At 40.4% G+C, this 27130-nt stretch overlaps 1 protein-coding gene across 5 annotated transcripts in view; it reads right to left on the bottom strand.

Moving 5' to 3' along the window:
• Positions 1-15580: 15580 nt before the first annotated feature.
• Positions 15581-27130, bottom strand: part of CERS6 (ceramide synthase 6) — a 303555-nt gene continuing 292005 nt past the window's right edge. For 3 of the 5 annotated variants that reach the window (XM_070580069.1, XM_070580073.1, XM_070580071.1), the window contains exons 9-10: positions 25033-25189; positions 15581-21965 (exon numbers count right to left, since the gene is read on the bottom strand). In XM_070580069.1, the coding sequence (XP_070436170.1) occupies positions 21813-21965; positions 25033-25189 (310 nt within the window). In that variant the 3' untranslated portion in view covers positions 15581-21812. Of the gene's footprint in view, positions 21966-24442; positions 24467-25032; positions 25190-27130 lie in introns of all 5 variants that reach the window. The other 2 variants (XM_070580068.1, XM_070580070.1) reach the window with 1 other exon arrangement.

Raw genomic sequence — 27130 nt, 5'->3', positions numbered from 1 at the left:
TTCTAAAAGATTTGGTGCCCAAGGGATCCTTTTGAGTTCTCTGTCCTCTGGTTTGTCTCTGGCCATAGGCTTCTGGCCTGCACTCATTCTCTGGCTTCTTTCCAGCCCAGATCTCCAGCTTGACTTACTGTTTGACCCCTCAGATCAGAATCTTCCTGCTTCCTTTCCCAGTCTATGCTCAGCATTCACCTTCCTGGCATGGCCTATCTGCAGAAAGAAAACCTGCAACGGACTCCTTTGGGTCTGGCCCAGAACATACTCCACTGCACCCCTCCCACCCCGTTTTATGCTGCCTCCAAGGAGAGTCAACAATCTAAGTACATGTTTTTTAAGTGCTTATAAGCAGATGTTGGATGTTGGTAAGTTAGTAAGAAATAATGTAATAGAGGTTAAGCGTTATTCAAAACTTGCCTTGGAAGTGTCTTTACTAGCTAAGCATGCAAAGAATTGGAAACAGCAGAAACATTCATCAATAGGGTCCTGGTTAAATACCTTATGTTAATACAAGCTCACATTTAGAGGACTTACCATCTGTCAGGCACTATTCTAAGTGCTTTACAAATATTAATTTATTTGATCATCATAACAATCATTTGAGGTAGATATGTATTATTTTGATCCTATAATATACACAGGGAAATTGAGGCACAGGGTGGTTAAGTGACTTCCCCAAGGTCATACAGTTGGTAGCTATATAGCTGGGATTTATGTGACTTCAGTTCTTCCATGTTTCATTACTACACTAAACTGCCACTCAACTCAGACGATGGCATACAAAACATTCAAAAAATGAGGACAGAGTGCAAAACATTTAATTATATGTACTGATTTAGAACTGCATTTGGACATCAAGAAGGCAAAAATCATGACTACAGAAGAACAACCCAACTTTGACGTAGGCAATGAAGACATTGAAATTGTTAAAGATTTTGTTTACCTTGGTTCAGTCATCAGTTTAAATGGAGACTGCAGCCAAGAAATCAAGAGAAGACCGAGGCTTGGAAGGACAACAATGAGAAAATTAGGAAGGATCATCAAGTGTAAGGACGTGTCATTAGAGACTAAGGCCAAGATTATCCACATTCTTGTATTCCCGGTTACCATGGATGGGTGCGAAAGCTGGTGAGTGAAGAAGGCTGGGATAGGAAAAAATTGTTTCATTTGAAATATGGTGCTGGAGGAGAGCTCTATGGATACTCTGGACTGCCAGAAAGGTGAACAAGTGGGTCCTAGAGCAAATTAAGCCTGAACTATCTATTGCTGGAGGCAAAAATGATAAAACTGAGGCTGTCCTATTGTGAGCACATGATAAGAAGGCAGAATTCTTTGGAAAAGATAATAATGCTGGGAAAAGTAGAAGGCAGCAGGAAAAGAGAAAGACTAAATATGAGATGGATCGACTCCATAAAGGAAGCCCTAGGCAGGAGTCTACAGGAGCTGAGGAGGGCTGCTGAGGACGGGACACTGTGGACATCACTCATTCAGAGGGTTGCCGGGAGGCAGAGCTGACTTGACGGCATGTAGCAATAACAACTGACTTAGAAACAGGTTGCAAAAGACTGAGTATGAGTCCACTTTGGTACACGTATAAGGAAAAAGATCCAGACACATATATACAAGACAGACAACAGCATATCTCTGAAAGTTGGGATTATGGAGGACTCTTACTCTCCGGGCCATAAATTTCGACATAATTTTCATACTTGAAACAAACATGTATTGCTTTAGAAACCAAAAAGAAAAATAGCATTTTTAAAAAGGATAAAAATTATGCTAGCTTTAATTTTTAAAAAGGAAGAACCAGTATGTGAAATGGCGACAGCAGGCCTTGCTGGTTCATATCTCCAGGACTGTGCATAATGCTGTTCCTTCTACTGGAATTCCTTCTGCTTTTATGCTGGCCTAGCTGACTTCTACTTATCTCTGAAGTCCAAGTTGTGTCATTTCCCCCAGACACAGTACACTCTTGCCTTTGTACTATTGCTATCCATTGCACACATCTCTTACGATTCACTTATTCCATTGTGTTGAAATTATTAGTGTAATGCTCTGCCTCCCACACTACTCAGTGAACTCCTTATAGCAAAGGACCTGGAGCAAAGTAAATGTTCAATAAATAATTATTTTTATTTCATTGAATTCAATACTGAGAAAGTGACCCCTTTAGCTACTTCCTCTCCATTGACAAGACAGGGATTATTGCCTATGAGTGGGCCTGTATCATCAGCTCTCAGGAAGCAGAGTTCAAAACACTGGGAGCGAAGATAAGTGTGACCTTCTGGGCAGGAAATCTAAAATGGGAAATGGCTGACAAGCACTTGGGAGTCTGACACTCTGATTGAAAACGGCCTTGACAAGCAGGAAACTGAGAAGGAATCAGTAGAATCCCAAGGGGCCACTTAGAGAATATCCTTGGGGATTTGTTGGTTAAAAAGATATAAACAGATGAGGTAAGAAGAGTCTTGGGACCAAGGATAAAATCAAAAAGTGGCCTAATGCTAAGAATAAATTGGGGAAAGTTGGAGCTGAGTTCTGCAAAGTTTGCCCAGAACATCCAAGAGAATTTTTACTACATCCACAGCAAGAGGAATGTAAATGGATGGCCCTTGGGCTTGGGGCAGCTGGCCTGTGTTCTCGATGATGAAGTGAGCAGGAGGGCCCAGCCAGGGTGCTGGGTTCCAGGGGTCAGCGGGTTGGGCAGAGCAGCTGGCCATTGGTGCACCACGTCTTCAAAGCACTTCCCCCAGGACCAGCTGCAACATGGGTGACACGTCTTGACATGTCTTCCCAAGGCCAGCTCCCACTTCCGAGTCCTGGAGGAAGCCTAGCTCTTGGCCTGTTTGAGCTGACACAGGACCAGTGCCATCTCTGCTGCCGTTTCAGGCACGTGTGAGCCACAGACGGTGTTTACAAGACATGACATCACTTCCACCAATCATCCTTGGAGGGAAGTGTGAAGCCAGTCTCATTCTGACTAAATTACTTTTTATTTTTAGTCTCTGGTTGCTGCAGAAATTAGTTTCCTGAATTTTCCTCTTTCTCCAAAGCTGGAAGACATGTTTCTAAAGCCTTGCCTTAATGTATACATAAAGAAAAGTACCTTTGTCCAAAGCCTCAGGATGGAAAAAGAACCCATCTAATTTAGAAGCGCTAATGAGTGTTTTAAGCTGTAGCAGGAGTGAGGAGTGGCACACACGGATATTGTTACTGTTAATAGCCTGCCTAATTTGTAGCATCAAAGGTAACTTTGATGCTCAGTTTGTACTAATTATATTGTGGTTTTAAAAATTTCACGAAATAAGCTTTTTACCACTTTCCACTTCACAAAAATTACCTAATTTTTAAGTCAAAGCCCAAATGGTCGTAATGAACTTACTTTATAAATACAAACCAGCCCTGTATTCTGTGTGCTAGGGTTGAATTTTCATTGTGCATGCCCAAGTTTCATACGTATTAATTTAAATTCTCCAGATGTTAATGGAGAATAAAGATGAAATAAAATAGATTAATTTGCATAAAACAAATTAGTGTAAATTTACTTTTCTCCAATAATTCCTAGGAGATGAAAGGCTAATGGACAAGTAATTAACAATCAAGTCACCCTACGGCTGTAATCTATGGCTTTAACTTCCAAAAAAAAGCATAAGAAGGATATTTTACAAATGCAGATTAGTTCAAATTACATTATATCTTCATGTGATCACCTACGTTAATATACATGTGCCATTACTTACATTTCTCTAAGCTCATCTAAGACGGGTCTTAAGGATGTCAATTAAAATGCACATGGGAATGTCTAATATGGAGTTGCTTTAGTCTCCAGGGCGAAGTATGAATCTGGCATTTTTGCACATGTAAATAAAGTGCTACCTGCAGGATTTATTTGCCCTTTCTACCTTGGTTATATTTCCATGTTATAAATCATTGCTTTATAGTTATCTCCTATAAATCATTGCCAGGTTATGGTGATAGATTCTTAGAAAATAAAGGCACTTGAAATGCTTTTGTATCGAGGATCCTTCTGCAGCAGGCACTGAGGAGCTGGGGGCTGGACACGAAGAGGAGAGAGAGCTTGACTCCTCATTCTATTTCCTTTTCCTCATTTGGAATTTTATATGATGTGCTTGCATTACCTATTCAAAAGTATAAACTAATTTATTTTTGAAGCTGTTGCACACCCCTATGACTGACGGCACACAGTTGTATAAAGCCTGTTTACTCAGAACTCAGGCTCAGTCAACCAGGCCTCTGTGTACTTCCTAAATATCCTCACCTGTTGTCTTCTTATTCAAATTATTTAACCCCTTACTTGGCTTCTCCCACAACTCTTCTGAAATGGTTCTCCAAAAAATCACTGTTTCTTTCATTTTTCCTCCCTGTAGCATTTTATACAATTGATAATTCACTGATACCTATTGATTCATTCATTCATTCATTCATTCACTTCTTCAGTGAGGTCTTACATAGCACCCTCTTGGATGCAGGTGTTATGAGAGATACAAAGATGAACAAACTCCCTTCCCTTCTTTCAAGGAGCTCAGTGTAAGAAGGAAGGTTATTTTACATTGGGATTGATTATATAACAGAGGTCTTCACAGAAATGTGAGGGGAATTCCAAAGACGTACCCAGCCCAGCCCGATTGAGGAAGGGGAGAATGCCAGAAAATACTGGCAAGGGACAATCACACTGATGCTTGAAGGACACACATTTAACTGTCTGTGCATAAGAGCATATGTGTTGGTGTATTCAGAGAATTATAAATCCTTCAAGGGTGTCTTGAGCACACTGTGTAGGACCTTATAGTTGAGGAGGCTGAAGATGTATGCAGAGATCAGATATGGGAATTCTTGGGTGCCATGTTTTTTTTTTTTTATATATATGTATGTATTTTTTTTTGATGAGGAAGATTGGCCCTGAGCTAACATCTGTTTCCAATCTTCCTCTTTTTGCTTGAGGAAGATTGTCGCTGAGCTAACGTCTGTGCCAATCTTCCTCTATCTTTTGTAGATGGGACGCCACCACAGCATGGCTTGAAGAACAGTGTGTGGCTCCACGTCTGGGATCTGAACCTGAGAACCTGGGCCGCCAAAGCGGAGTCTGTGAACTTAACCACTACGTCACCAGGCCAGCCCCCTTGGGTACCGTGTTTTAACTTGAACCCAAAGGTAATTTGGGACCACATAGGGATCTTTTCCCATGTAGGATTTTAAGCACATTGGTGATATTCAGATGTGCATTTTAGACTAATCACTCTGAAAGCAGTATGGAGATTCTAAAGAGAGCTGAGATAAGAATCAGGAAAAGAGGGAGCCTGTTGCCAGGAACCAGGAGAAAAACAGTGAGGCCTTAAAATGGAGAGGAAGGGGTAGAGTTTTAAAATGGAAACAGCGGGACTTAGTGATGGATTGGATTGGGAGTAAACAGTGAAGGAGTGTGAGGATCTAGAATGAAGACCAGGCTTCTGATCTCCTCCCTAAGATTACCGTCTTTATGGCCTCCATGGGAGGCACTGAAGGATTTAAGAGTATAGGCTTTGGAGTGTGAAAAATGTAGGTTCAAAAGTTGGCTATACTATACATTAGTATGCTAATTTGGGGGGAATTTCTTAACTCCTTTAAATTTCAGTTTCTTGATATGTAAAATAGAAGTAATAATACCATGTACCTCATAGCAGAGTATACATAATAAATGTTCAATAAACACTAGTTGTTTATTATTACATTTATCTTTGTCATTTTAACTTATTTTTGCATAAGAAATCAAGGCATTATTAAAGATGTGTCTATAATAAACAAAGGAAACATTGAAAAATACAACTACTATAATTCAAAAACTTGCAAAAACTAACATGACTATTCACCAAACAATTTAGAATTCTCAAGAAGCTTTAGTCAATGCATTTTCTTCTTTCACTAAATTTCCCTTGAACAGGCTGAGGCATTTTGTATTGCTGTTTTGCTCTTGGAACTCAAAGATGGCATTCTCATTTTTAAAAAAGAGACCTTGCTGATCCAAACATCTGAAAATTTCACTTGAGACATGATTAAAGTTTTGAAAGCAAATATGTTAATTTAAAAACATATCTCAAAGTTACAGACAAATTGCAAGTTCAGGCAAACAGAATGTTTTCCTTTTTCAAACCTTAATATTTTAGTGTATAATTCCTACAAACAAGGACATTTTTTAACAGAACCACAATACAACCCTCAAAAGTAGGAAATTAACATTGATTCATTGCTACATCTACTCTTCAGTTCCACGAATTGTCCTAATTATGTTCTCCATAGCAACAGGATCCGATTCAGTATCATGCATTCAGTGGTCATGTCTCTTTGGTCTCCTTCACTCTGGAACAGTTCTTCAGTCTGCTTGACTTTTATGCCATTGACACATTTGACGATTACCGGGTAATTATTTTGTAGAATGCCCCTCAATTTCCACTTGTCTGATATTTGTTCCCTATTCGACTCAGGTCTGCATCTTCGGCAGGAATACCACAGAAGTGATGCTGCCTTCTTATTGCATCCAGTCAAGTGACTCATGATTTCGTTTGTCCCATTACTGATGGCGTTTACTTGATTAAGATGGTGTCTCTCAGGCTTTGCTGTAAAATTACTACTTTTGCCCTTGCAGTTAAAAATTTTGGGGGGGGATGCACCCTGAAATTATGCAAATATCTTGTTCCTCGTCAAAATTTCAGTTTATTCATTTATTAATTTATGTGAATTCACAGTTTCCCATTTTATTCAATGCATTATGATCAGTTACTATTATTAATTTTGATGTACAAAATGTCCCAGATTTGGCCAGTGAGAGCCCCTTCAACTTGGTTCTGTGTCCCATACCATTTTCCCATCATTCTTTGAGTACTCCCTTGCTTTCTGGCCCAACAAGAGGTTCCATCCCAGCCTGTACTTTCCTGCTGCAGCCCTGCATTCAGCCACCTCTTCCAGGAGCCCTGGTTCTTATTGGAGAATGGATTTAGGATGAATTTAGAAGCCAGGATCTGGAGCACTAGTTCTGCTCACTGGGGAGTCACTGATTCCAGGCCTTGAGGTGGACAGCTAGGGAATATACATAAATACACTCACATATACACAGATATACACTCACTCTATATTTATTTTGATATCTTTATGTTGAAAACCATGAGTTTACATGGATATGTACAATTTTAGTCCAGATATTACCAAGTTTATTCAGTTTTCTCCTTCTTCATATTTGTAATTCCCTTTTCTAACAAAGAGAAACTGTCTCCTGTTATCCATAATATATGACAAATTTGATCAATCCCCCTGCATGTAACCAATCTCCCACTGCAGCCACTCTGATTTTCCATGCTCCAACTTCCCATGCCAGGCTGCTCCTCTGGAGGGATGCCCTCATCATCCTACGCAGGCTCAATACTTCATGCTGGGCTGTTGCTTGTATGGACACCCTCTTCACCCAACCCTGACTCTCCATGAAGACACCTCCATAACACCATTTGGCCTCCAGCACCCCACTCTGGGCCACCAGGACTCCCTCACCTGGCATCAACATCCACCCTGCTCTGTCCCACCCAAGGCTTTGGGACTGAACAGTTCAGGAAGAGAAGAGAAGGAAAGAAAGAAAGAAAGAGAAGGTCATTATTATCATTAACACCATTGTATTTCTTCCTATTTTTGTTGTCACCAAGTTCTTTGCTGGCTTATCTTCTTCCTCATATCCCTCTACTGTGGGTATTTCCCAAGGTTCTGCTTCAATAGGCAACAGAGAAAGGACTCAGAGCTCAGAACAAGTTGTTTGCATCACTGCTTTCTGGCTCTGAGACCTTGGCAAAGTTCTTATCCTCTTTGTGCATGTGTCTTTTTATCTGAAAAAAAAAAGGAAAGAATAATGGTACCTAGTTACAGGCCCATCCTTCCAACTTTTGGTAGACATTTCCTTTTTTTTTTTAAAGATTTTATTTTTCCTTTTTCTCCCCAACGCCCCCCGGTACATAGTTGTATATTTTTAGTTGTGGGTTCTTCTAGTTGTGGCATGTGGGACGCTGCCTCAGCATGGCTTGATGAGCGGTGCCATGTCCACGCCCAGGATCTGGACTGGCGAAACCCTGGGCCACTGCAGTGGAGTGTGCGAACTTAACCCCTCGGCCACAGGGCCAGCACCTGGTAGACATATCTGAATGAATGGGCTCACGTCAGCTCACTTTTCCCTTCAAAACTTACTCATCTTCCTGAAGCTCTCCTTTCTATAAATATATGCATTCATTCTACAAGCATTTATTAAGTGCTTACTATGCAGCAAACGTGGTGGCTAAGGATCCACGTATAAGAAGCAAGATCTTTGCTCCCAAGATGCTTACAATCAAGTGGGAAAGGTAATGTGATAAGCACTCTGATGGAGCTAAATGGTTGTACCTTTTCTTCTCTAGGAAGAGCACTACATTCCAAGAGGCCAAGGCTTTCTGAGAGGAGGTGATCCAAAAGTTAGTCTCGAAGGCCATACAAGAATTAGTAGATGGAGAAGGGAAAAAAGTCTTTTGAGGCAGAGGGAGCAGCATGGCTAAAGTACTGGAGATATAACACAGCATAGCACATTCTGAGGCTGTAGACTTGAGAGCCGGATGGAGAGAGACCATTGGGAGGGATGAGGATGAAGTGACGGGGTCAGGCCACTAACAGCCAGTGCGCAATGCTAAGGGGGTTCCTCACTGGTTCACATTATGCCCTTTGTCTCAAACGCCCTTCCTCTTCCCACTTGATTCATCCAAATCCTATCCAGTCTTCTTGGCGTCCTCCTCAAAACCTTTTATCCTCTGATCCTGAAGCAACCTCTCCCTCCTACGACCTTTTCTGGCAATTACTATCCTAACAATATATTTGATACGATGATGATAATAATGGGTTATATCTGTAGAGAAATTACTGTTTTCAAAAACCTTTCACCTTTATCATAAAGTTTGATCTGCATAATAGAACAAATATTATTTCTTTTGGAGCTAGCTTGACCACTAACATAACCACTGCCTGTGCCCTGCCCCTTCAGCTGGATTGAGAGCTCGTTCAGTTCAGCGGCTTTGCCTTTGACTTATTCATCTCTCTCAAAATGCATAACATAATGTCTCAATGAGATTTGGTGCTCAGTACGTGTGTTGACTTAATTTTGATGTGCATTTTATTGAATTCATTGGCATTCTGGTTCTGCGTCTTTTTAGCTAGCATGGGATAAACTGTTTTATACATCCTCAGAAATGACTTGTGATATAACCAAGAAATGGCAGCACTGGAAGTATAGTATGTCAGGGCTCTGTTCTGTGAATCATCTAGTGCCCTCAACTGAGGAAAAAAAAAAACACTGAGTACTTTTAAAAACTCTGGGGACCGTTTTGAACTCATCTTTGGTGATATATGGCTTAAACTGGCCTGACATCCTACACATTGCTTGCCTACTGGCTTACCGGGTAGTTGCTAGTATCTGGGTCAGCAAAACTAACAGGAGCCAAGAATGCAATCCTGGTGAATCTAATTAACTGCTATGGCTCAAGAAAAGGAGGGCTGGTAATTGCCCTTTTATTTCCTATAACTTCTTCACTCTCAGCACCCTATTCCTCACCCACCCCCAGCAGTATTCCCCTACGATATTTTCAGCTCCTTCTTCAAACCCAGACCTGTAAAAATAACTAGTTCCACTACCTAGATATCTTCCATCCTGCTAGTCTGCAGTGTACTGAATTATTGAACTTCTTGAACGGACTCCTTTAAAACTTTGTTCTGAGTCATGAGCATGCCTTGCAAGCTCCCAGGTTTAGGATGGGGAAGAAGATGTGTCCTCTGTGAACTGGATCAATGCAGTGAACTTGGAAAACTGAGTTCAGTTGTTGGTGTATTAGATTTATTGAGGAGCTTCCCTCAACAGGGCTCCTGATGTAGTCGAGAGCACTAAACAATATAATGTTGAAAAGAGGGAAAATAAGGATGAAAACCACAGAAGTGAAAATCTGAGATCCCTAAGGAAAAGTAAAGGAAGTAGATAAGAAAAAAGCCAATGGACAGTTCAAATGCAGTAGAAACCTACACAGTCCAAGTCTGTGGAAACAAAAGCAAACATGGGAAGAAGCATAATGGACCAGGAAGATATATATAAGTTTGGGAATGACTCAGGTCTAGGGTCAAAGCTCAACTTTACTGCTTGCTAACTGGGTGACAGAGGATAAGTTACTAAAATCTTTGAACCATAGTTTCTGCATCTATAGGTTATGGATGACAGTGGTGTGCTGGTAAATGTTTAACAACTGGCTCATCCAAATAGGTAAATAAACCCTGATCTGCAGCTTCTGCTTATTTCCATAGAATAAATACTCCCACCGTGGCTGATTTCAAGCTATCAGCATAATGTTAAATACCTCAAGAGCATAGATGATAGTAAAATGAAGGAAAATAATTAGTAAGAGATGTTTTTGAGTATTATTTATATATATATATATATATTTTTTTTTTTTGCTGAGGAAGATTCACCCTGACCTAACATCTGTTGCCAATCTTCTTTTCTTTCCTTGAGGAAGATTTGCCCTGAGCTAACATCTGTGCCAATCTTCCTCTAATTTGTATGAGGATGCCTCCATGGCATGGCCGTTGATGAGTGGTGTAGGTCTGCACCTGGGAGCTAAACCCAGGCCACTAAAGCAGAGAACACCGAAATTAACCACTAGGCCACGGGGCCAACCCCTGAGTATTGCTTATATTTTAAATAGAACTTTAATTGTAGGTTTGTGTAATTTTTAATAATGGCTGTTTAATAATCAGCTTACAAAATTTCAGAAAATTTAATAATCAGCTCATACAGCTTTATTCAGGCATGTGTTCTAGAGCTGTTGTCAGTGAGTTCAATGTTAATGAATTAACAATCTATACAGGCATACCTTGGAGATATTGTGGGTTCAGTTCCAGGCTACCACAATAAAGCAAATATTGCAATAAAGTGAATCACATGAATTCTTTGGTTTCCCAGTACATATGAAAGTTATGTTTAGGGGCTGGCCCCAAGGTCGAGTTGTTAAATTCATGCACTCCGCTTCGGTGGCCTGGTGTTTCGCTGGTTCAGATCCTGGGTGCAGACATGGCACTGCTCATCAAGCCACGCTGAGGCGGAGTCCCACGTGCCACAACTAGAAGGACCCACAACTAGAATATACAACTATGTACTGGGGGGCTTTGGGAAGAAGTAGGAGGAGGAGGAGGAGAAGAAAAAGACTGGTAATAGATGTCAGCTCTGATGCCAATCTTTAAAAAAAAGTTATGTTTACACTATACTGTAGTCTATTAGCAGTGCAACAGTATTATGTCTAAAGAAACACTATGCATACCTTAATTAAAAAATACTTTATTGCTAAAAAATGCTAATGATCATCTGAGCCTTCGGTGGGTCATAATCTTTTTGCTGGTGGAGGGTCGTGTAAAAAATGCAATATCTGTGAAGCGCAATAAAGCAAAGTGTGATGAAACAAGTGATGCTTGTATTAAATAAAATATCTTTAAACAGAAGCGTGTGTAAAACAACATTATGTATGAATCAGTTGATGAAAATGTTATGATCTGAGGCTCACAGCAACCTGACTGTACTTCCCCCAGGAGCAACAGTTCGTGGTGACTTTGGAGAACATTGCTTCTGTGAATAAGCAGAATCGAGTGTATCTACGTTTCTGGGGATGGCTAGATTGAGATGGTTCTGTACTTAGCATGGCGTCTGGGACACAGTAGGAAAGCCCTATGAGGTTTATTGTCTTCTTCCTCTCTCCTTCCCTGTGCTTGATAGTGCTATGCTAAAGGAGGCAGCCTCACTCAGATGCAACCAGAAGTTATGGAACCTACAACATGAGTGTTGTTATTGTTGGATGGTCGCCTCCTCCAGAGAGGTGCTTTGGAAATGTGATCATCCATCAATTTACAGTCCCCGAGTTGCCTTTGAACTACGCCAAGATGGGTGCTCACAGTAACAACAAACAGAACTACGTCCAGGCGGGAAGTCTGCCCTCCTGCCTAATGTTCTCTCCTGGCTGAGGACTGCCAGTCTGTCATATTTTTTCAAGTTGCTTTTCTTGAAGGAACCTGGAGGCTTTTCCCATCCCAGGTCTCAGCATCCTTACAGCAAAACCTCCCCCTTCTCATTCTCTGTCTGCACTTACTTTGTTGCCTATGGGTTGAATCCTCAGTACCGATTAGTCCTTTATTCCTTCCAATGGCCCCATGCCCATCACCCAGCCTTGTCATGTGATGCCCGCCACACTCCTGCAGACACCACTGACCCACCTGAAGTTGGGGCAGGTTTTTTGGTAGTGGTTAGAATGGGCATTATTTAGCCCACATTCTTCCTCTCATTAAAGATGACAGCTGATCAGATTATGCTACTCCCTGCTTAAATCGTTGAAAGGGTTCCCATTACTCTTGCCCTAAAACTTGCCCTCCTTACCATGGGACATAGGCCCTATGTGATCTATCCCTCCCTAACATTTGAATGTCATCACCCGCATTCTCCCCCCTATTTATTTTGCTTCATCACCTTGGCCTTCTTGCTTCTCCTTGAACTTAAAAGCCTGTCCTCACGTTGGAGCCTTGGTGTTTAGGTTGCCTGGTCTGCAACCACTCAAGATCCTCCCCAGCCGCTCCTGTTAGTCAAGTCTTAGCCCAAATCACCTGTCCGTGAGGCATCTGTGACCATCCAGTCTGAAGAGCCCTGCAATCACTTTGTTTCTTTATTATTACTTTTGTCCTTTGTCACTAAGTGAAATTACCTTGTATTGTTGTATCCCTCAAAATTCATGTTGAAGTCGTAACCCCTAGTACTGCAGGAGGTGGCTGTATTTGGAGACAGGGCCTTTAAAGAGGTGATTAAGGTATTTTCCCATTTATGTATTCTATGTACATATCCCTAAAAGCCCCCGAAGTAGCTAGCGTGTATGAATCAGTGTTCTTTGCAAAAAGATAGAGGATGGTAACTTTTTGCCGAATTATGATACCATTGAAATTTGTTTTGTCCCTTTTGTTGGAAAAATGAGATTAATATAATAAAAATTTCATCAATGGTTAAAAAAAGAGGTGATTAATGTAAAATGAGGCCCTTAGGTAATCCAATTTGACTGTTGTCCTTAAAAGAAGAGATTAGGACACAGACAGACACACAGAGGAAAGACCACGTGAAGACACAGAGGGCGGATGGTCTGCAAGCCAAGGAGAGAGGCCTCAGAGGACATCAGCCCTGCCAACACCTTGATCTTGGACTTCCGGCCTCCAGAACTGGAGAAAATAAATTTTTGTTGTTTAAGTCACCCATCTGTGATATTTTGTTACGGCAGCCCCAGCAAACTAATGCTCCTGGTTTCTTTGTTTTGTTTTTCCCCTCTCTTCCTAGATTGTAAATTCTATGAAAGCATGAACCGTATCTGTCTTATTCACCCTTCCATCCTTAGTGCCTATACCAATTCCCAGCACCTAATGGGCTTTCTATAAATATTTTAAAGTGATTGAATGATGCAGCCAGGGACCTAGGCCTTTGTTGCTCAAGTTATCTTTGGCTATGGAGACATTTCCATTATTCATTAAGTTAAAAAATAAACAAATCTCTTGCCTAAAGAATTGCTTCAAAACTTAGTTACAAGTGCCAGAGCTTAGACTCTCTCATCCATTCACAATTCTGTGTCATTAATTCTCCATTTCTTCAACACCTACTCTTCTCAGTTCCTCTCCGTTTGTTTCTAGACACTTCTCTCAGCCTCAGACCTGTGTCTTCTTCTCCTGAGCCACTTTATCCTTGGGTCTGGGATGCTGGTACCACAGGTGGTTTCCTTTACCTGAGCCCTGCCACAAAACCCCTCAGCATCTGTGCCCTGAGTACCAGCGAGAGAAGCTGGCACCCACACAGGAAAATATTGAGTTCAGAGAATTGGAAACAAAGTGCTTTTTCATGCTCATCTTGCTCCCTAACAGATGGAATGTTAATCACTGATAGCGCATATCTTACCAGCACTCTCCTAAGCGAGTTCATTTGTTTCTCCAACAAACTTTTATTGTGCCCTTATTACATGCCCAGCCCCAGGTGAGGCTCCAGCAACACCAGCCAAATGCTGGTTATTCTGTTTGCCCCCATCAGATCTCTGCTGTACGTGGTGGGGGGCTGACCCCTGCTCCCTACATCTCCCAGGGGTCCCCGCTGGCAGCTTTCTGGCTGAGTTCAGCCAATGGATGGCACTGCAAAGAAGGAAAAGAGAGATGTCAGGGTATTTGCTCCCCACCCAGGTTTACAGCCCCTGCAGGGCAGGCTCTTCTCCACGCTACGCCCTCTCACTGGCCTCTGGTTACAACCCAGGGTGGTGACAGCCTCCCATGCTTGCTGACGTCTGGGTGCCTTGCCTCTCCGTATTTGATCTTATGATCCTGCCCAGGCCTCTGACAGTAGTCCTTTTATTGGTTTCTTCAAATGAACCATCTGACAGTGACTTCTGTTTCCTCCCTCGACTCTGACTGATACAGGCTTTATATAATTTTCTAACTTCAATGTTTAGGACTCACATATCTTTCCTCTCCTCACACTACAGCAGCTTTGGGGATAATCAAGGAAGGGTGTAGCATTCAGGCTCCAGTCACCGTGGTGACTGGTTCTGAGGGACCACCCAGTATCCTGGTACACCGTGGTGCACGATACCCCTGCTTGGTTGTCCTGCAATCTTTCACTGTCGCCACTGCCCCCAGTGAAACAAGTGCAGAGGGAAGAAATAATACATGCCTGGGTTGGATGTGGCAGCCCCAGTAATAAGGAAGAGGGGCTAAGGGGAAGGTGAGCTGCACTGTGGCAATTTGGGAGAGATGCTTGTAGAGTTGGACTATGCTATGTTTACAGAACCGGAAGAGTTCACGCCTTCCCAAAGTGGTACTTTTGATTAGAGCCTATCTTTTTGTGCCTCAGAGAAACTTTGGTAGTTTAATTTATTAGAATATCTTATGCTTTGGATCAGACTGTTGTTGGGGGTGGTTATAACATTTATAAGATTTTTAATAGTGTGTCTGCTTTATTTTTCATAATACTGGAAGTGGTGGTGGTAGGGTGTCTGGTTGAATGCCAGTGTCATTTTTATGGCTCTTGAGATATCAGTTGACTAAGCTTAGAGCAGAAGGGCAGCTGGGGAAGACAGTGTTACACAGGAAAGACAGAGAAAGGGGGAGAGAAGATCCAGCAAGGTGGGGTACAAACTCAGAGAAGGTGATGTCAGCCAAGCTCCTATGAGATGTACACACACAGGGAGGGACAGTTTTGTGTGTGTTGTGTGTCCTAAGTGCCTCTTATAATTTGGAAAAATCAGACAGTGTGATATATTTCAAGTGATAGCTCTATAAATCATTTTCCCCCAGAATGAAGTACTACATAAAGTTTAACATTGAAGTTTTTATACCTTAATTTTCAAAGAGATCCTGCAATGTGTATACGTGTGTGTGTGTGTGTGTGTGTGTGTGTGTTATATAACATATAAGTATGTTATGGTTTTGGTAAGTGGAGCACAGGGTGCCAGATGGTGAGCCAAAGTCCAATAACAGAACACAAGAGAAATTGGAATAGAGAGGTTTATTACTCACAGGTTCTGGAGGAGGTACATGGCATGCCTCGAGGGGCCACACAGGGAGGTCAAGGCAGGGTGCAGAGAGAGAGAGAGACACAGGATCTGGGGTACATGCCTTTATTAGGGTCCATGGGTGGAATGCTTTGGAGTTCCTGGGCTAAGGCTGGATCAGTCAATTCAAACCAAAAGAGCAGGGTCTTTGTAAGCCCCACAGGGGTCTTATCTAAGGGGCACATAAGGCATACAGGTCCCGGGAGGGGTGAGACTGTTGATCACAAGGCTGTCGGGAAAGTCATATCAGGAACTTAGAACTCTGTAGGCTGTACCCAGGGGCATGCCTCTGCCTGAGGGGCTGGTGTCAATTTAAGCCCCCTGTAGGATACTTGGCCAAACAACAGATGCTGAGGCAGCAATACCATGGAGTAGCTTAGCCAAATTCTCGACAAAATAACATATTATAACATATAAACATAACATTACCTTCTCAGTAATTATAGCAATTATAGGGATTTGAGGAGGCTTGCAAGAAACTAGTAGGATGAGGCAAGCCCTGAAATAAATCTTGTCCAGGAAGGTGTGACGTATTCCCAACACAAGCTAGGTAGTGCTTACAGAAAAGGGCATTTACACTGTACTCTTCAGACTTATCTTTATTATGAAAGTGTTTCCAATGTAAAATGACCCTCATATAATAATGATTGCTTCCAGAGATCAAGAATGAATAATTATATTTTCATATAAAAATCAGCAAAACACAACAATACATAAAGTAATTCTAATTGGCTAACAGTACATCATTCCATTTCTGACAGAGATGCTCAAGCACTGAATTGTCTGAGGAAAACAAGTAAGGTTTTGTCACTGATCCTAATTCTCACTGCAAGTTGAAAAAAAATCAAATCCAAAAACTAACTACCTCCCCCTCACACGACAACAAATGGCTGTGGAGGTAACTGAGCACATGGGCAAACAGACTTGATGAGTATCATGAGCTTAGAGGCTTTAGGAAGCGTTTGGAAATCAAACTTGAAGGGTGTTTTCCATGTTTAAATTAATGAAACTCTAAGTTAAAGTTTCAGAATTGCCACATAACTGTTCCTATTACAGAGCTAATTTCTCTTTGGCAACTGATCTTTAAAAACTCCTAATTTTTCAAGGTCAGTTTTACAATGACAGTTTAAAAAATTACTGTAGATTCCCCCAAAAATTATGTCTATAAAATATAAGTTTTCACTTAACATCGGAATCATATCGACAGCTGTAATTCCCTGGTTTCCAGGCCATGCAACATACACGAAAATAGGAAGTCAGCTTTCCTGGACCTGTGTTAAGGAAAACAGGCACACACGGGCACAGTACTTTTTAAGAAAAAAGGAATCAGGCAGAGAACAAAGCGTGGTACGCAACTGATCCAGAGGCTATTGGGAAATCTATAGCAGAGAAGTGATAATATTCTGGCTTCCTTTTATCAAGAGTTCCAGTAAGCTGAAAGGAATGGGAGCGAATGAGATAAAGAAGACACATCGTAGCTAACAGTCCCCTCTCATCCTTCCTGGGCAATCTTGAGGATGCCTAGTCTTGTGGAGACACCATAACATACGCCATCTGGCTGCAGAGACTTTTATTTCTTTGTTCTGACGAGGTCTGAGCTTGGGGCCATTTGGCAACGCCTTCCTTTCAAAGGCTTCAGGTTGAATTCAAGTTGGAAATACCTGAAAAAGACTAAGGTTCTCCTTTGGGTGTCTGCAGATCTTATTAACAGTTACTTATGATGTTTTATGTTCTCTAATACAAGTTTCTCCATGAAAACCAGCATCTGGTATGCTCCCTCTGAATATATGTTAGAAGAGTTTCAACAGCAGAGTGGACAGGCCTCCTCGGCATCCACTGAGCGCCCCCTAGGGGAGGGGAGGGGACCGTGCACACAAAGGCAAACCACAGGGCCCTTTTCTGGCTTATTACGACGACAAACTAAAATGTGGCTACAGTGAACCAGTGCTAATTACTGTCTGGTAATGTGAGAAATGGCACAATTTCATTTTACCAAGAGAAACTTAAACTGACTCTGGGGACAACAACATCTTCATTTAAACAAGTACCTTGCTGCATTTTGCATGACTTCAAGAACTGTTTATGATTATTGAGAGTATTCCTTATATGGACAGCATACTAGACAGCAAGTATAATAACCAGAGCTAACTGCATTTTCTCTTTCCATACAGGTTACTTAGAAACAGAAAGTGCCTTGTCATCACTTTCTCATCAGGCTGACTCTCATTTGACTTGATTTTTTTCTTATTTGAATGTTAGAAACATTTCAGGGCTACTAATATTTACCTACAAGCAGAAGTCTGCCAAAAAAACAAATAAAAAAAAGGAAGCTAATTAGAATCTTAAGACCTCAAATAGCACATGAAATGTAAACATCTAACCTTTTATTTCCAAAGGATTTCTTGAAGCCTCTCTGGACACACACTGACAAACAGACTCTTTTAACACCTTTGGAATTATTCTGTACACTTTTTACACTTCAAATTAAGAAAAAATACTCAAAGATTCAGGCAACTTTGGCATTAATATTTCTAAGGAATGGACAAAAATAAATATCAATGCAAAATCATGAACAGAGTGGGAATGATCATGGATGTTCATAAAGTTCTCTCCGAAGAGCTCTTTTGCAAAGTCTCAGGTAAGCTGAAACGAAATCTCATATTTCACTTCAGTTCAAATAGCAATAAGGTTGAAATACACAAAGTGGATGATTCACACTGTTTCTACCTAAGGCGAAACATTCAGTTTGCTCAAATTCAAACTCTATGAAATACTCAGAATGGAAAGTTTGGCAACAGAACTGGACATTTTGAGGTTCACCCACCATTTTGACTAAAGGTGATCTGATCTTATCTCACTGAAGAGTTATTTCTTTCACCCAACTGCTTGCTTTCTTTGGAGACCCTACCTTCCTTCCTAGCTCATCTTTGTCAGGTACCTGTTTCACTACCTCATGGTACCTCACGACATCATCTGTCTAGCAGCCTCGCGGGAGTTGGATGTTAATAAAATCCCAGATGAAGCAGCAATTGCATGCGATTTTTTTCACACATAGTTTAATAATCCAAAATGCTGATAGATGCTCCCCTATTCTGGACGTTCATATGACTAAATTTGGAAACAAGCACTGTGTTTGGCTTCTATGCTGACCTTAGGCCCTCTGCGATCTGAACTCTGCCACATTGAGCTCCGAGGCTGAGGCTGAAAGGATTCTACTACTCTCTGCCACGTGGGTACCATGAACAGGAAGTTGAGAAGGAGGCAGCAGTTTCTATGGTTCATGGTGGATGGTTTTTATGAAAAGAATATGGATAAGGATGAGTCAGTGACATTTCGGTTTTATCACGTTTTTGGAGAAATATACATGTACATACATAGATCACACATTTTTATATTATTTATTGACCCAAGGCCAAATTCTACTCAATTTTCTACTTTTTCCCCACTAAGAGATCTAGAAAAGCATTAGGGAATAATGCTTTTATAACATTAGAGGACAAAATATTACTTTTTCTAGACCCCTTCCTACATTTTCCTCTGTACCCTGGGAAGGTTTGAATGTGACCAGGAGGAGGGAAGTATTAATGCAGGCTACGTTAACTAACGGGAAGCAACACTAACTAACCTACAGTTGAATTGATAAAACATACTTCCAAAGCTATGGCCTGGCACAGGTAGAAGATAAGATATCTCACAGATTTTTCTCTCTCAGGCTTATCAGGCCACCATGGGAAAGCAGTAGACAGAGACAGATTATTCTTCACCTTACAAGCCCTACAAACACTATTTTGATTAGTCAAAAAGAACTCTTTGCCCTAAAATGAAAAATGAAATAAAAACCCATAAATACATAGAGGCCTGTGTTGAGCTGGGCTCTGAGTACTCTCAGTCCTCCTTCTAAGTGACTGTCAGGAAAAAGAAAAGATTATTTAGATTTGTCTTTGCTAAGGACATACTCAATTTACTTCATTTTATGCAACTCTTCTAAATTTTTCATTTACAAGCTGACCTCTGGAAATTATTCTTCTGTGCTAAAGATCGTCAGATGATCCAAATTTGAATACACTGTGGTTCTCTGGTTTACTTTACTCATCGAGAGGACTTGCTCCAGACACTAAAGCAAGGTACACTTCACTCTTCTGGTCCATATTTCAGTTGAAAAAGAAAAGAAACTTTCACCTTCTCAAAATATTTCAGCTATGACATGCTTACTGTTGCTTTTTATATATCTGCCTTTTAGCAGATGTTCGAATGACTAACAAGTACTTTTGATGTTTTATGATTGGTCTTACAAATTCAAACTATCCACAAATTATACTCCTAGGCATTTCCCTGTTTTGTGAGATAAAAATCATAGGCTTTACAAGAAGCATTAGTTGCACAGCTTTCTCAATCAACAAGCAGACATATTTCCAAGCCTCTTCAACCTTTCCTAGGGACCATACCAGAAACATACCACTTTCTAAACAGGTGGGGAAAGATTTAATATTACAGTGTGAGGTTTTTATTTGGGAGCATTTTTTTTTAACTATTAACCCACAGGTTGCAAATTGTGGGCACAAAGCTTTATTTTAGTTTTTTCAAAAAATCAAACTGAATATGAATGGCTCTGAGCAGGACACGCATTCTCTAGCATCTTGTTCTTGTCTTCAGGACGCCCTGATTCACACATTTGTACCGCTGCATTGTGGTTTTGGACTCGTGTTTTAGATGATGGTCTTTTTAGTTTATGAAATATTTGTAACAACTTTTTATTCCCTCTTACTAAAAGTTGGAAGAAAAGAGATAAAATCTTTGGTTTATGTGTATGGTTTTCTTATCTGGACATAAATAACACTGCCATGTAGGAGACTTGGAAACTTATTTTCCAGTCATCTTTCTCATTGCTGATATTTCCATTGTCCAGCAGAAATAGCTTTGTTTGAATAAAATTTCCTAGAAACTGATCAAGTCTTCAAAGAAGCAATGAAAGGACGTAGAGTGCGACAGTGCTCAGTTCCTAGTAACAGGGAGTCATTTGGGGTTACGTTTAAGGAGAAAAGGCAAAGGGTAAAACAGTCTTTCTCCCCTTGACTTTATTTTGCTCAGAGAAATAAAAACATCAATATCAAATACTAGATAGGGCACTTTCTTGAAAGCTGGTTCCAATAAAGTGCTGAGCACTAGAGGTGTCCTTTGTCAACTCTTAAAAGTCCCCTTCTTCTGTCCCATAATATACTTAGCTTCTTTTCTTCATGACATAATAGAAGACTGTGCTAATTATAGGGGTAGTGGTAAAATCTGGTTGAAATCAGCTGCTCTCTTTATGATTTTCTCAGATCACAAGGCAAATTCCCAATATTCACAGTGATTTCTTTGCTTCTAACTATGACCTTAAGCAAACGCCTTCCTCAGAGCCAGAGCACTGACCTCACACTAGAAAATAAAAAATCTCTGTAGCCCACAAGGTTAATCTCCAACTAGCTACCACACTCAGTGAAGAAATCTTGGCTGCGTGCACAATAAATGAAGTTTATTCCAAAGCAATTTAATGTAAAGCAGTTTTTAAAAAGCCCTCCAACAACCATACTCTTTAATGTGAACTGCTAATTAACCATGAAGAGTGACAATCAAAAAACCTAGCTCATCCTGTTTAAACTTTATACTGGGAGAACGGTCACTGAGACTGTATGGGCAATTTCATAATGGGCACTAACACAAAGAAAGCAAACCTATTTGGAGCTGTACGAGAATCGTGTGCTGGGTTTTGCTTGCTCTAACAGACAAATTAAGCTGATGCTCTTAGCACACTGAGTTACAGCAATAGAAAGGGGTAGAAGCAGATGAAGCATCTCCCTCACGTTACGTACCCAGAGAGTAAAAGGAGTGAGGAAACCCTCTTTTGTCCACAGATTTACAAACAAATACAAAAAATAAATAATATTCTAAGACAGTACAAACGCAAATACTGTTCCCTTGTGTCAATCACGTACAGCATGCCTACATTTAGAGAATGGTAATTCTTCTTCATTCACAGACAGAACATATGGCAGTGCGCTATTCAAAATGCTTTGATAATCCTAATTTTTGTTTCTGGTGCTGAGATATTATGAAAGGAACTGCATTTGCAACTTATTAAATACTTCCAGGAACAAACAGTTCACTTTGTTCGGGACTTCTAGTTTTGAGTAATTAATCATCCACGGAGCAAGGGCCGGTCAGGAGATACCCATTGGTACCACTGGTCCCATTGGTGGTGGTCGCAGTGTGGGGGTTCTTCCCTGGAGGTTCTGAGTCTTCCTCATCTGAGCTAGACTCAATATCACTTCGATCATCCTTGGACACCTGTGGAAGTGAAGAAGGTGAGTGTAACCAGCTCCTAAGGAATCATCAAGATATGGCATGCTCAGAAGCACACACAATCATACATGATGGAAAACAGACCCAAATGCTAAAAAATCAAAGAGGATAGGAACATTGCCATGGTAATAAGTCCCCCTTCATTGGAGATTACAAGTTGGGTGACCAAGTCAGTTATCAAGGAATGTAGGTATATTTAGGCATCATCGGAGGCTGGACTTGCTGGACTTTTTACAGTACCTTTCAATACTGAGAATGTTCTAGACCACGAATCCCCTCTTACTGGCAAAGTGGCATACTGCACTACTGGAATGGCATTATAGGAATTTGGTATAATGGATCAAGTTACTCTCTGATGATCACATTCTCCTTGAGAATCACTTAAAGTCAGCTCTCAAGTAACTACACTAATGGAGATATTCACTAGTTCAGATGATTAAAACATCATTCTTATTTGGCTTTGTAATGTATTGTTTTATGAGTTAATTTGTTTTTCTGTCTACCTGGTAGAATTCAGTAGAAATTTTGTTTTTTTACTACATAACAACTAATGGCAGCAGGAGGCATTAGTCTGTTAAGTGAGGTCTAGTTTAAAATATTTCCCAAGGAAAAATCTACCGACTGGATCATCACGAACTGGCTCTTGCCATTTCAGGGTTCTTCAATCCTCCATTCAGTCTCATTAAGTAATGAGGATGACAAGATAAGGCACCAGGATGTAAATCTACACATCACCGTAAAGAATGAAAAAAGTCATCTGGTCTAGCAAGGAAGTAATTTAGGGAGAAATTAAGGAAATACTCAACTGCTTTTAAAATCAAAACAGTTTGAACCTCCCACCCTCTAAGTCTAAATTATGGTAAGCATTTTTACCCAACAGGCCTAAAGACCTTTGAGTGAGCACTGCTTACCCATCTGCTATTGGGGGTGGCATTAGGGACCTGGTGGCCTGGCTTCATGGAAGTTTCCCCAATCCAGTTGCCTGTGATTCTCTAGAAGGTAGGTTGGGGAGGTTGGCAAAGTCCCTTGGGAGGTATATCAGCATTAACTGGGGGCTCTTCATATCACATCCTCTCTGTGCCACCACGACCTCCCAACTTGAAAACCCTGGAATCCACTGTTCTCCCATGTGGAGAAGCCACCATTACTGAGAGAATTACTGTCAGGTTGGTGGGGACATTCTAACCAGAGATGACTGGGTAAATATGTAAAAATGAACCTCACTTTGATGCCCCTTGAAATGAGACTGCACTCAGAAGGACCATGTCCAAGAAGACTTAGATACTGAAACACCAAAATGACTAAATTATAAAGACATTTTAACTTAAAAAAAAAAAACATTGGTCACAAAGACAGCATTATAGTAAAACTGTACTACATTTAGAAATTCATTAGTCATAAATTAAGCTGCTAATAGGAAAGAAAACTCTAGTTTCAGAGAGTGGTTAATTTACATTTGCATGCTTAGTAAGATTATTTTTAATTGCATTTGGAAAAAAATCTATACTTAGGTTACCTTCAAAGAAAGGAACAATTCATAATGTCTCAAAATAACCCATAGGAAATTAGAGTCCATAACCCATGGCCAAGATGAATCTTACTGTCCCAGGGGGGCAGCAATGGCAGTTACAATATTCTGAAGCCTGAGATCTGGAATAAATTAATGATCGTCTCTTTGTAAAGTTGAAGAAATAAGTCGGAGAGAAGACAATATGTCTGTAGAAATATCAATGCAAGAAGGACACAAGTAATCTCATCCACAGTGTCCTTGCATCTTCAGTCAGTGTTATCATACTGACAGTATTGTGCACGTTGATTTAATTTCTATCTAAATGAGGATAGGAGAATTTTTTAAATAGAAATACATGGTCATTTTAAAGAATAAGAGGCCACAGAGAAAAAAATGAACTTTTGCTTCTAAAGAATTAGTTGGTCAAAATATTTTGGATTTATATAAGTGCTGACATTGAGAACTGGCTTCACAGTACATGACTAGATGTCCTCAGCCCGTCTCTGGAAGGGGTGAGCTCTGTTCATGTCACTAAGGATAAGGTTGCAAAGTGCTTCCCTGTGGCCCAGGGCACACCAGTCAAAGAGCTGATGCTCAGGCCTCCGTTCTGGACCATGTTGATCCTCTCCCCAACATAGTTCTCTCTCCCACTTAACTTGGTCTATTTCTGGCTTTTAGCCAACATGTTGAACACCAGTGAGAGAAATTCCTCTCCTTCTCTGTTGGATCATGCAAAATTTAGCAGAATGCAAGTTCACACAAAAGGGCATTAACTGAGCTGTTCCTAGTTTCCCTTGCAGGTGGTGGGAGCCATACCTCAATTAGGGCCTCAGGACAGTGCCAACAGATTAGACAGAACAATATGCATGGAAAGAAAAGTATCTGAATGCCCCTCCAATAGGCTAAAGTGGCATCCAGGACAAAGACAGAGAGAGAGGTGTGAGAAACTTACATGTAAAGGGTTCCATTTCCCAGCCTTCCAGGGTGGCAGAAGGAAGAGAACAAAGAGCGAAAGTAAGAAAACGTCACAGAGAACATTCTGGAAAAGTCACTGCTCTACACAAACAGGTTGAGGCTCAAGAAACTTTATTTAAATCAGCCTCATGAGTCCATTTTTAACCAAAAGGATTTAATTAAATTTTATTGGGAAAGTCATAAATGGGCATACTGCATCAAGCAACCCTTCCCATAAAAGGAAAGAAGTTATTAAATTTCTGTCCAGTATAAGCATAATTCGAGAAGGACCAAGGGAGACAGAGAGAGGGAGAGAAAGAACACAATAAATATTATCATTAAATCTAAAATTATAAACGCAGATCATTGGGAATCATCAGCAGAAAAGCAATGCTACAACTTAAAAAAATGAACTAAATAGAAGAAAATGAACATTTGTTTCCTATTTCTAGGAGGTTATGCTAAATTCTGAAGAAAAAAATACCAGTTTTGATGAAATTTGAAACAATGAATAATGTACTTGTTGATTCAAAAGCCAAAAATCCATAATTTTCTGGGACATATCGGAAAGGGTGAGTTTTATCTTACCTTGCCTTTTGAAATAGCTTTGCAAGCTATTTTTAAGATCAAGTAAGACCAGAAGCAGTTCAAGCCTTGTATTAGCAACAGCAGTAGGTTAAAAACCCACCAGGAAGGATAAGGTCCAACGATCTCCCAACTTTCAAATAACGTCGTATTTAACACCCTGAGGAAAAGGAGAAAAGTAATCATTGAACACAACTTTTCACTTTGCCTTCAAAGGAACTCTAGTTACTGCACAGAAACACAAAGTCAACAAAATCGGCTAACTACTTCCTCCCTGCCAGGATGGCCTGAAGGCTGACCAGGTACTTAGAAGAGTCATCACCTGAACCATTCCCCTGATGGCATAACATTCATTTTGATTCTAGCTTGAAAAGGGTACTTATGCTCCCCTTTCACTTCTGTTGGCATTTCTTTCATTAATTTCCATTAAGTTTGGGGTTGTGATTCTACCTCTAACTACTTGTTTACAGGCCTGTATTGTCTTTGAAGTTGCTCTTGGTCTTTAAATAAGTGTAAGGAATGCCATTCAATAATCTTACATTGCAAGAAATAAAGATTAATTAATTCCAGAAACACTAGTTAAGTTCACATATGCTTCGCACAGTGGGAGTTAGAATACACTTGAGACCTAGTCCCTGTCCTCAAGTGATTTAGAGTCTAGCAGAGGAGCCCCTGGAGGGCTCTTAATTTTATAAGCCTTCCTCTGGGAAAGAATTGACAACTAAAAGGTATCATTTTGAAGTGATGCCTTGAGATGAGTATTGGAAGGGTTTTTAAAAAAATTATTAGAATATAATGAATGTATTAAAAAATTATTAGAATATAATAATAAATGTACTTAGTTTTAAGAGTGTGTGCTTGAGGTAGGCAAAAGCATTTGAAGCAATTGGTTCTCTCTGTAATGCACCATCAGAACCAGGATGGAGCAGCCACCTGGGGCAGATCCATGAGGGCTGATTTGAGTGCTTTCCTCTCGTCCCTGCTGTGTCTGCTCCTTAGCCTTTGAAAATTGACTAACACCTTCTGGACTCATACTGCTGCCACAAGGAAGCACGGTACCCACAGAATTTTGGGATCACTCTTACTTCTTTGCTTTCCTCCTTAGCTTTCTGCAGGGCTGGTTTGGAGATCTAAGGGTGTTGACAAAACTCATCTAAATGTATTTCCACCATGTGTCACTGGAGCGCTTTGCTGGGACCGTACAGGACAACAGTGTTAGGTGGACAACACTTAGTGGCTAAGGGGGAGGGATGGAAAACTCTTGAATTTAAGACACACACTGGTCATACAAGAACGGAAGGCTGATATACAGACAATCTTCATATAAAAAAGAGTGTAATGAGCGCTTTGAGAGAGGTTAAGAAAAGTACTTTTGAATTCACAAAATGAAAAAACTCTACTTATTTGTAGTTTGGATGAGAGGTAAAGAAAAAAGGAGAATGAATAATAGATGTAAGCAGGTTCCCCATCCACAATTTCAGCAACTGCATTTATAGACCAGAATGAGATGAATAGAGTGTGTCTGTAACCCTGCCACACTAGTCGTCTGTCAAGAACAATGCACAGTAAACATGGAGGTTAAAATCCTAAAATCAACACTATGGAATTGAACTTGACAATTCATTAAAAGTATACTAATCCATGCTATAGTATTATTCATTCTGGTGGAGGAGAACCAATATTAGGAAATCTAGTAGTATAACATATCATAACTTCCTAGGCCAAATTGGTACAAACCTAATTATTTCCATAGCCAAATTACCAAATGTTCAATTCTTCACGCTGATGTTTAAAAACTAGAACTGAAAGAACTTAGCATGATTTTTCACCTACTCAAATCAGCAGTTGTCATCATCTTTAACAAACACCAGAGTTATTGCCTCTATAGTCAGGAACAAACCACGGACAGCCAGCGTCACCATCATTACTTGACACTATTCTGGAAGTTCTGGCCATTGAGTATGGTAGAAAGTCAAAGACTTCATTTCAAATACATAGACATTAAATCTCTATGACTATTTTAAAAACAGCAAATAATCAAAATTTCCATAACAGAGAATGGTAAAAAAAATTAGTTTTCATTCTTATTCCAGAAATTATG

The sequence above is a fragment of the Equus przewalskii genome, chromosome 17 (assembly GCF_037783145.1).
Source record: "Equus przewalskii isolate Varuska chromosome 17, EquPr2, whole genome shotgun sequence".
In the NCBI taxonomy this organism is placed as follows: Eukaryota; Metazoa; Chordata; class Mammalia; order Perissodactyla; family Equidae; genus Equus; species Equus przewalskii.
The sequence above is the reverse complement of the archived record's forward strand: the minus strand, read 5'-3'. Positions and strand labels throughout refer to the sequence as shown.